The sequence below is a fragment of the Branchiostoma floridae genome, chromosome 19 (genome assembly GCF_000003815.2).
Source record: "Branchiostoma floridae strain S238N-H82 chromosome 19, Bfl_VNyyK, whole genome shotgun sequence".
In the NCBI taxonomy this organism is placed as follows: Eukaryota; Metazoa; Chordata; class Leptocardii; order Amphioxiformes; family Branchiostomatidae; genus Branchiostoma; species Branchiostoma floridae.
In genome coordinates this window covers 3319542-3330576 of record NC_049997.1, presented here as the reverse complement: position 1 = coordinate 3330576, position 11035 = coordinate 3319542, and the positions used below count along the sequence as shown (strand labels likewise).

General features: G+C 39.8%; 1 protein-coding gene across 1 annotated transcript; it reads left to right on the top strand.

Moving 5' to 3' along the window:
- The first annotated feature begins 1001 nt into the window (after window positions 1-1001).
- On the top strand, window positions 1002-10557 carry LOC118406723 (elongation factor Tu-like). The gene is made up of 10 exons (XM_035807007.1): window positions 1002-1116; window positions 1297-1393; window positions 2200-2363; window positions 3306-3410; window positions 4510-4674; window positions 5526-5652; window positions 7119-7223; window positions 7773-7924; window positions 8223-8342; window positions 9918-10557. Exons 1-10 carry the CDS (start codon window positions 1108-1110, stop codon window positions 10056-10058), a joined length of 1185 nt encoding a protein of 394 aa, XP_035662900.1. The 5' UTR covers window positions 1002-1107; the 3' UTR covers window positions 10059-10557.
- The last annotated feature ends 478 nt before the right edge of the window (window positions 10558-11035 follow it).

Sequence of the window (11035 nt, the reverse complement as noted above, 5' to 3'; positions counted from 1 at the left end):
CTAATTAAGGACAAAATGAAAGGAAAGTGATCTCTATCCAGTTTTAGCTCACTAAAGAGCTAGCTAGTCTTCCACTGGTTGTGACAGAGAAGACATTCGCTATGTACAGCATTTACAGATTTATTGTACCGGGGAAATTCCTCTAGCTCTTTTCGACAAGCACAATGAACAGTGGACCACAGCTTAACCTAACGACTGCAACCCGTTTCGGTAGCGCACATGTAATGTGAGCGACACAGTCGGAATCAAAAGGGGGGCTAAGAAGAAGCAAAGGTGTATGTTAGTTAAGCAACATTTTTATCAAAAATATACGACAGTATTGTGATAAATACATGGCGTTAAAGAATATCGAACAAAAGAAAGTGAAGCACTTCGGGTTCGAACCCGCGTCAAAAAGCCAAACCCTAACACCTGATCAGCTACGCCACAAAATACCACGTTACAACACATCTATAACATCCAGCAATTGTTATGAATACAATTCATGTGGCCAATTGAAAACTCAGGTTGGTTTTTTTTTTACCGACAACTGGACATTCCCTAAGAGTTATCCAGCGTACATATGCAAAACGCTGAAGAGACTTGTCACAAAAATGTCCGTTTTATTGATCAAAAGTGGGGCAAAGTCAAAACGTGTCTGTAAAAGCTGAGTTGTTTGCTGGACTTAACAGCAAGATAAAGCAGAATTAGGGAATTATAACTGCAATTTAAATAGATGAACTGTACAGGGGAACGTTTGAAATCTGCAACAAAATGAGTACAAAACGTCCCTGAAGCAACAGTATAGGTATTGAACTATACGTGTTTCAACATTTAAAAACATCAAAACCAATATTATTGATGTGATTCTGAGAAAACTATTACTCACCAGAGAACAAAACTAACAACGTTTACGATTGACAAAAAAAAAAACAACCTCTGGCCAATTGAATTTGCAAAACGGACGCCCCACCCAAATCGTCTACATGTAATTGAGTCAGACGACCAGATAAAATTACTTCAGCAGGACAGTTTGTCTGTCGAAGACAACAGCTGACAACATTTGCAACACCTCTAGATCTTGTCACCTCAGGAAAGGCTGAGAGAACCAAGGCTTCAAGTTCAACTATGTCTAAGGTAGGATGTAGCTTTTCACATTGTTGACGCGTAGAGTCACAAACTGAAGAGGAATGACAATAAGTTTGTCAACCTTATAGATACAAAAAGTAGTGTTGTATGGTGTTAACTTTTCATCGTTTTGTTCATTTCTTCCTTGTGCGTGTGCCAATCTTGTCTGTACATGTGTTGTAATTGCAGGAAAAGTTTAAGCGTACCAAGCCCCATATCAATGTGGGAACCATCGGCCATGTGGACCATGGGAAAACCACGCTTACTGCTGCCCTGTGTACAACATGTAAGTTTTAAAACAATATGGTCATTTGGACACTCTTATAAACCTGTTCAGGATGTACTTATTGGTCTAACTATTCCTACAACAGTGAGACTACTACAAAAGTGTGACATGCATCTATTCTTGTGTCTGGATTTGCTAGTCTAATCTTAAACGGTTTCGCTAGATTTTGTTTTGATGTCCATCTGTAAGTTCTAGCTTGACAATGGGCCCGATGTGTTATCTTTTTTTACCTTTCGACGGCACTATCGCTCTTTAGTGTGTTTAAAGATTGACACGGAAAGTAACACTATATATATATATATATATAGGATTTCTTTATGACATTAAGTATCCCTAAATTTCAAGTCAATTATCGAAGGGACAAAAATCGAAGTTTCTACTGAATGCCCAGTCCATTTCACATAATTCCGCACAAATACCGACTGTCAAATCCACTACCAAAAAACGAGCTCTCAAAACTGTAACCTGAATGTCTGCAAAGTTTGGTCTTCGTCGTAATAGAGGTATTCTCTTTTTATCCAGTGGTTAAAAAGTATGGCGAAGAGTCTTCTCTTTTGTCATACTCATAGCATAACGTATTTCTAACAGTAAGTAACACAGTACTAATCTCCAAGTAGATCCTGCAATTGCATTAAATAGTACCAAACTGGCCAAGGAGTATAGTTAGCCAAGAGGTGTACATTTGCCATGTAGCAAAACACACTCCTAAGCCGGCTTCACTCCTCTGGCAGCTTTTGATACTATCTTATGCTACCGTAGGATCTGCTTGGAGATTAACACAGTTCATGATTTTTTGTTCCATCTAGTGGCTAAAGTGTATGGCGGTGAGGCGAAAGACTTTGCCTCCATCGACAACGCCCCCGAGGAAAAAGCACGAGGAATCACCATAAGCACCACGTCTGTCGAGTACGAAACCTCAACCCGACATTATGCACATGTGGACTGCCCAGGGCACGCAGACTACATCAAGGTAAATAGATGTTATGTGCCCATGGGACTACATTACCACGGGTTTGCACATTCAGTGATAAAATAAAGAATGCTATCTCAACTACAGATGACTGTTAAACCTGTTTTGTAGTCTCCCCACTAGCGCTAGCATGTTGTTTTTACAGTTGAGTGTCCGCATACAAATATAATACAAAGGAGAAGTGTGGTAATTTAGATGATATTGCAGTAATTATAAGCTTTTGTTTTTCGACATGTCGTAACATTTTCACAACCGTTCTTCCTTGTGCATCTTACGAAATCAGAATAGAATTCTGTCGGGAAAGATTTGCTGTCTGACCAAGTTTCATGTATATTCATTGATAGATTAATCCAGACATGTTCAAGCAAACGCACGTTAGCTTATTAACACAACAAGATAGCTTTATAGTTACGTTGATTATACATTTGTACGCAAAGTGATATCGGTTTGAACATTTGTCAGAATGCACATTATGGAACCTATGATTGTGATCCCCACTAACTGGTCCATTTATTCTGATAAATGATTGACTGAATGTATTAGTTTCAACTCTATTCTTTACTCATTTAGCTTCAACGTTTCCGACGCCCAGATCTCGGTCGTAGATCTATCGAAACAAAGCAGTTAAATTCTTAGACGATCAAAACGAACGAACACGGACTATGAACACTGAGCATTAGCTCTAGTGATATATTAAATGTTGATTGATTTATTAGGACTCGTTGTAATCTGTATCTCTGTTATATTTTACCTGTCAGTGACCCCTATCTCCCTCATGACCTCAATAAAAAGCGGTCTGCAAGGCGATTTATTTGAGCTTCTCTTGGATACATAAAGGCTCAAATAAACAATCCTTCATAGCAAGGTTCATAGGAAGATATGTTAGTAATCAACTTAGCCAGTGTAACGTGGTATAAAGGAAATACCCTCACGCTTGTCCAGAACATGATCGGCGGTGCAGCGGAGATGGATGCTGCTATCCTGGTTGTTGCCGCTACTGACGGACCCATGCCGCAGACAAGGGAACACATTCTACTGGCCAGACAGGTAAGTAGATTCCTACCACCTTTGTGTAAGACGCTTTTCTTTACTTTGACCACATTGATTCGATATTATGGATGACATTCTTGGCGAACTCCAAAACTGATGTGAGCACCAAAAAAAAAGGTTTGGACTAAAAAGTTTGGACTAAAAAAGTTACATTCAATATGACATCTAAGTAATTATGAATGTTATACAAATGGCCAAACACACAATACGGAGTGTTTAATATCAAACAATAGGCTATTGATTTTAGTTCTTTCACATCTTCTTCACATATTCTATGACATTGGTGTTTGTTTTCTCGTATACTTGTTTCTAAATCTATGGCATGTGTTTGCTCATTTTGCAGCTGTTTTGTACGACATACATCATAGTTCAAAACCTTTCTTTTAAGCTGCCAAACAGTGAAGCGCGCAGATGTTATCCATGTAACAAATCATTATTTTCAAAGCCTTCATTAGGTCTCAAAAGGCTCGGCACAAAGCGCTATAAGGACCTTAAACTAATCTCCAAGTAGATCCTACGGTAGCATAAGATGAGTATCAAAAGCTGCAAAGAAGTGAAGCCAGCCTAGGAGTGGGTGTGAAACCGGAGCAGTTCCTACGGTGCCATAAGATAGTATCGAAGCTGGTCAAGGAGTACAGCCGGCTAAAGGGAGTCAGACGAGCACATGGGCATATATATATATATACACTCCTATGTCGGCTTCACTCCTCTACCAGATTTTGATACTATCGTATGCTAACGTAGGATATGCTTGGATATGCTTGAACCTGAAACAACTAAGTAAAACATAAACTATCGTGGCGTCGGGCGTGGCGTAACTGGTAGAGCGTTCGGTTCGGAATCTATAGGTCATGATCTCCGCAGTGCCTCCGACGTTGTGCCCCTGGGAAACTGAACAGGCACTTTACACGACCTTCCTCTTAGGTATAAAAAATGGGTACCTGACTTCGGTCGGAGAGGTAAAAGACTAGCTTTACCTTCTGCCTGTACTGTGTATGTGGCACTGTTAATACAAGTTACAAAACCTGGGTGCAGTACCACATTGTTCTCGTCTGTTCAAAAGCATAAAAGAAAAACAAACTATCCGTCAACACAGGTGGGCGTTGAAAAGATAGTGGTGTTCATGAACAAGTGTGACATGGTGGACGATGAGGAGCTGCTAGAGCTGGTGGATATGGAAGTTAGGGAACTTCTCAGCGAGTATGACTTTCCTGGGGACGACCTCCCGGTTATCAGGGGATCCGCACTGGGAGCCCTGAATGTAAGTAGAGAGTTGTCTCTATCTAGCTGTTGAAAATTGTAGGGGAAAATCATATCTGGTTCTTCGAGGAAGGTTAAGGTGCACTCTCATTGCACTTGCGTCAAGCTTGCGTCACTGCGAGGTTCGAAAGATACTCAACGAATTCCAGAGATAAAAAAACAAATGAAAAAAAATTTCTTACTTTTGTGTATTTCGTCGTCATCTATTTGTCATACTTGTACGTATTACACAATATCTAAATTATAAAAAATCTGAGAAAATTATCTGAGAAAAAAAACAGTGAACGCAGCAGTGAATGAACCCAGGCGTGACGCAGGCTTGACGCAAGTGCAGTGAGAGTGCATCTTCAGATATCGGGAAATGATGTACGCATCGACAAGGAACTGGATGAATTTTGGAACTCGTGATAGGTTTCCAAAATCTAACCGTGTTTTTTTGTTTGTAATTTTTATCTTGTGTATCATATTATGTGGTTCCGTGCACGAAATATCGGGGTTATGAAATAATGATCTAGTACGAAAACAAGTATTGTTTATACGTTTGTGCAGATAAGTAATTCAGGCTGTAGCTAAAGCATGTAGTTAAATCAGTCCTTACTGCTGGATATACATAAATAATTTATTAGACGTTTCAAATAGCATCCACTGTTTTTCATCAGTAGAATAAAAACGGGTTTGTATACTTTTATTTTCAATTACTGATGAAGATGAAAAACAGTGGATACTTTATGTATTGTTTATGTTTGTTCCAAACAATATTTTAATTCTCCACGTTTACGTTCATTATCTGGTAAATTAAAAGAGCTATATTGTACCTAGCAACAGATGAAACTTATTCTATGTCTTCTTCAGGGTGAAGAAAGATGGGAGGCCAAGGTCGTTGAGCTGGCGGAGGCTCTTGACAAATACATCCCTGAACCGGAGCGGGCGGTAGACCAACCGTTCCTGTTGCCGATCAAGGACACATACGACATAAAGGGTAGATATCTGCATTGACTTTACATGAAATTTCTTTTAGACATAATGCATTTGTTAGCGCTGACAAGAAAGACGAAACTGTCGTTTGGCAAAAGATAATAGAAGATTTTACATTATTTTTGTAATCCTTTATTCAACTTGATGGAAGTCTGATAAAGATAGTAGTATTTTTGAGAAGGAAATGCTCTAAATAAATAAAAATAATTTGAAAGCAAATAAGTGTGACAACAGATTCTATTGCCATTGCGACGGTTTTATTGTTTATAAGTATTAATGATTGTTGTTCTAGGTGTGCTGTAGTTGTGTTCTATCCTTTCACCTGGCTGTATGAAGGAACATTGTTTTACGTGATGGATGTTTGAAGGGCATTGCTGTCAACAAGAAATCCTCATTGATTATACAAATGAGGTATTAATTTGCTTAAAAGATTTCAGTTGATCATCTCCTCTACCTAAATAATAATGTGTTCAAAGTATGACAGTCTTAGCAAAGAAAGCTATTTTAGCATTTTCTCATAGATTATGTAAATGAGACCCTAATTTGCATTACTTTCGTCTGCATGTTCAACTTCACGTACATGTTGCTGCTAAATGTCGCAAGAATGTAATTTTCGTCACTTAACACTATAATACAAATTTCTCCTTGATTATGTAAATCAGGTAACAATTTGCATAATTGATGTCTCTCCATCTTTCTCTCTTTTCTAGTTACATATGTCATGTTTAACAGTTTAAGTGTCCTAGTATAATGAAGTTAGTACTATGTGGCTTAATAAACTGTGCCCATTAATTTTGCAAATTAGCCCCTGGTTTGCATTAATAGTCCTTATTTGCGGAAGGCATCTCCGAAGTTATGTACATATCGAAAATCACGATGATCTGTCAACCCCTTCCCGAGTTATTCCCTTCCAAAAATGTGGCGAAATTACGCACGGACGGACGAACTGCTGTGGAATTTCGGGAATTTTCGCCAATCAGATATATACTTAGCAGTAAACCATATAATTCTCTATTTTTTTAGCTACATCTGGCATATTTTTTCGTATTCTAACATGAAACGCAGTGTATATATAAATTGTCCTCGTTGATTATGCAACTTAGTCCTTGATTTCCATGATTAGCATTTAATCATGTAAGGCAACTCTGAAATTATCTACATTTCAAATATCATGAATATCTGTCAACCCATTCCCGAGTTATTCCCCTCTAAAGAGATGATGCAACTACGCAGGCGGGGAAAAATTCCTGACATGCCTGTGGGATTTTGGGAATTCTTATCAAACGGACACACACTATGCTAGTAGTAGTAGGCTAGCCCCTGATGCGTCGCCAATAAAAGACATTGCAAGAGTATGGATACCCACTGGTAATGTCCTCATTTACCATGGTTTTTATATGTCTCCATATGGCATGATTACAATTTAGAAATTGATTAGACTATGAGGCCAACATATTTGTGGTTTTGCAGGTCGCGGCACAGTGGTGACAGGTCGGATTGCACGTGGGGTCATCAAAGTTGGAGACGAAGTGGAAATCGTTGGGAAAAGGGATACAGCTAAGTCGACATCTACAGGTTGGTAAAGCAACATTTTTGTTTGTCTACGTCCTTCGCACGTGAAAATGATGACATCAAAATAAAGAAAAGTGTCGGAGGAGGGGAGAAGCCTGTATAGCTTGCACAAAGCCCTCCTCTACTTAACTATGCTGATACTAATCTAAATATAAGTGTAGTAAATATGAGACAACTCGAAGGATATATGATAATGAGAAATTTGATAATGAGAAAAATAGACTGTTCACTAATTCAATCATTTTCACTCGATCGAATTTCCCGGTCTTTCTCAGTTATCTGACCTAGAGATTCGACCAAACGAGAGATTCGGTTGAACGAGAGATTCGGTCGAACAACAGATACGATCGAACGAGCGAGAGATTCGGTCGAACGAGAAATTCGGATGAACGACAAATTCGTCGAACGAGAAATTCGGTCTGAGAAGACCGAAAGATACGGTCGAAAATTCCGATGGTTAAAACTTCCTGAGTTGGAGAACGGTTTGTTTTTCTAATTGTGTAATTTAACAAAGCAGATGAACTTTCATGCTCAGATATTCGATGTATCTAGGTGTTGAGATGTTCCGGAAACTGCTGGATGACGGAAGGGCGGGTGAGGTCATAGGTGTTCTACTGAGAGGTACGAAGAAGGACGAGGTGAAACGTGGTCAGGTGTTGGCCAAGCCTGGAAGCATCACTCCTCATACCAAGTTCGAGGCTGAGGTAGGAGTTGTTTAAACTATGGCAGCGGGGAAAAAGTCGTTTATCATGATATATATTCCACTATATACTGAATAGGCATGTAGTTTATCCTCCTATACATCTTATTTAAGACTTTTGTAAAGTATATCAGTTCCATTCGTAGTAGTTAGGTTCCAGAATTCTTGAATAAGTTCCCATCTTGTACAATTGTTGAGGAATTTGTTGATGCTATTATCACATATCATATAGCATATCATATCATATTTTATTATGTAATCTGACATTACGCTAGTCGTCACTTTTTTTCTTTGATTCCTAGGTGTACATCTTGAGTAAAGATGAGGGCGGACGTCATACACCATTTATGAAAGGCTATCGACCTCAGTTCTATTTCCGAACCACGGACGTCAATGGAAAGATCGAGCTTCCCGAAGGAACGGTAAGCCAATAGGACTAGTCTAAACTTTGGAAAGATGACATTCATTCTTGCTATCTATCTCTTAGTCTTACTATTTGACAGTTGGTGCACCACAGGAAATCTTCTGTCTTCTCTAGGGGTTCGCTTAAAAGGCTGGGCTGTCTACCAGGCCAGGCTACCTGGCCTGTCTACCTGGCCTGGCTATCACGTCAGGCTACTCAGATCCCCCCATTCATAGCCCCATCATATGGCATTCAGCTGATTGACAGGCATAGTAATTGCTAATCTCCCGTCACTGCAAGTGACCTGAGGTTGGCCTGTCCACCTCTGGCTGGGCCCTTCGGGAATGTGTCTGGTAGGACTTCCTTGCAGCGTTAGGAACACAAGTACCAGTACTGACTGTTTGTGTATGTTTGTGTGTGTGTAAATGTGTGTGTGTACATGTATGTATGTGTGTGTGTGTGTGTGTGTGTAAGAACGGGCTTGCCAGCAACAGAAATTTGTTTCTTTATTGAATATCTATCTTGTAGAACAGAAACCATCTCAGCTCGTGCAACAAGAAGGAAGAGCATAAATCACTGTAAAGCTAAATGTACTGACCCAGGGGGGGGGGGGGGTATAATTACATGTACCTCCTTGTTCTCTATGCTAGTATGCCATGTTGACATACACAATCTCGGTAGTCACATAGCCTTTTTGAGGCTGTGGATTGTTATCCAATGTACAATTTTTTGTGTCCAGGACAGAGCCCAATCCTCTCATTCCACTGCCAATAATCACTCCAACCCCCTTGTACAATTTGGAGTGGGGAAAGTACTGTACAGCACAGATTTTGTGCCAAAGGATTTGAACCCAGGACCTCTGTTTTCTAGGTCTAAACCCTAAAGCATTTACTCAACACAGTACTCAGGTACAGTACTTGAATGTGTTCCTGACATGCTGCAAGGAAGGCCTACCACTACCAGACACATTCCCGAAGGGTCCAGCCAGTGGTGGACAGGTTAACCTCAGGTCACTTGCAGGGTTAAAGATTAGCAATTACTATGCCTGTCAATCAGCTATTTTGGCAGAATGCCATATGATTGGGCTATGAATGGGGGGATCTGAGTAGCCTGACGTGATAGCCAGGCCAGGTAGACAGGCCAGGTAGCCTGGCCTGGTAGACAGCCCAGCCTTTTAAGCGAACCCCTTCTCTAGTCTCCGTTGCAAGCTCCGAACGGGGCTGGTTTTTATTGAGGGGGGGGGGCGCTGGTTCTTCAACACTTTCTACAGCTATAACAAATGAATACCATCTTTCGAAAGCATTCATTTTCATAGCTGTAAAAGTGTTGCTATCTCGCAGTCTCGACAACATGCAGAAACTAAGATAGGTCTTGATTTGAAATGTGAGATGAAACTCTGTGACTAAGTACCCTGCTTTTCACAATGAGTACGTTTGTTCTGAAGTTAAAATTGAAATGTCAAGTCTAAATTTGAGTTTAAAAAAATTGTTGTTCTTGTTAATTTCAATTTAGCACACAAGACAAGAGGGATCACGTGATTCAAAAGAAAATGTAAGGCGTCAAATGTATTTTTTCTTCATTTACTTCGCCATAGGAAATGGTGATGCCAGGAGATAACGTCAAGATGACAGTAGAGCTGATTCAACCCATCGCCATGGATGAAGGCCTGCGGTTCGTCATCCGTGAGGGGGGACGGACTGTCAGTGCAGGGGCTGTGGCTAAGATATTAGCATAGTGGACAAGATATTCTGGAAAAAGTTGAATTTTACTGTAATTTTGAAGGCAAAAAAGGACCAAATTTTCGCTTCTGGGACGTCACGTTATGTAGATAGCACAAGTGAGCAGTATCATAATAGTAAGTTGTAGAAAGTCGATGACGTCCTCCGTTTCTGTTAAGAGATGGTTTCCAAGGTTTGTGTTGGAAATTACAGTTCAACTTTATCCAGAATGACTTCTACCAACACAGATGGGTTTTCATGTTAAGAGGACAGGGTAGTTAATTCATTTCAAGGCAAAAAGTTGAGATGCGTTAGACTTTTCCCCCCTTTTAACTGTGGATATGTAATGTTCAGAAATTCAAAATAGACAGCATTGAATAATGACTATCATGATTGATGTATCACTAGAAAGCAGTCAGTTTTGGTGTATTTGATTAGAAAACATTGTACTGTGATTTTGGTAATGACTACTTCTTATATTATGACAAAATAAAATACAACGGTAGACCACAGATAGTTCGTCTTGTCTGCTTATTATCTCCACCGATATCCCACTTTCTTTATTCGTTTCATCTTCGTGTTTTCTATCCTCACATTTGCACTTGTTGCAAAGAAGAACGTAAAAGGAAACACCAATTTCATCATTGTGAATGTCAATGCACAGTAAACAGACGATGCAGTTCGTGTCATAAGCTACAAACGACAAAATTGTTAATTAAGAGGGTAATCAGGAGGCAACTTTGACCTTTGTCATACGCGAGTTGCCGTGTAACGCGCCATTTTGAGTACATAGAGGACTCCATTCAATAAGGCGTAGCACAGTCACGATACGTCAAATCGAGCTATCATATATGTCCCCGTGATCTAGAAGAGTCAGACAACCGTGTGTACCTCACAAAATAAATTTGACTTTTGCTAGATTGACGGGTTACCACTTCAGAGTTTGCCCTCACTCAGATTTTTCGGAAGCCGCCATGTTTCTAGCCGCCATGTT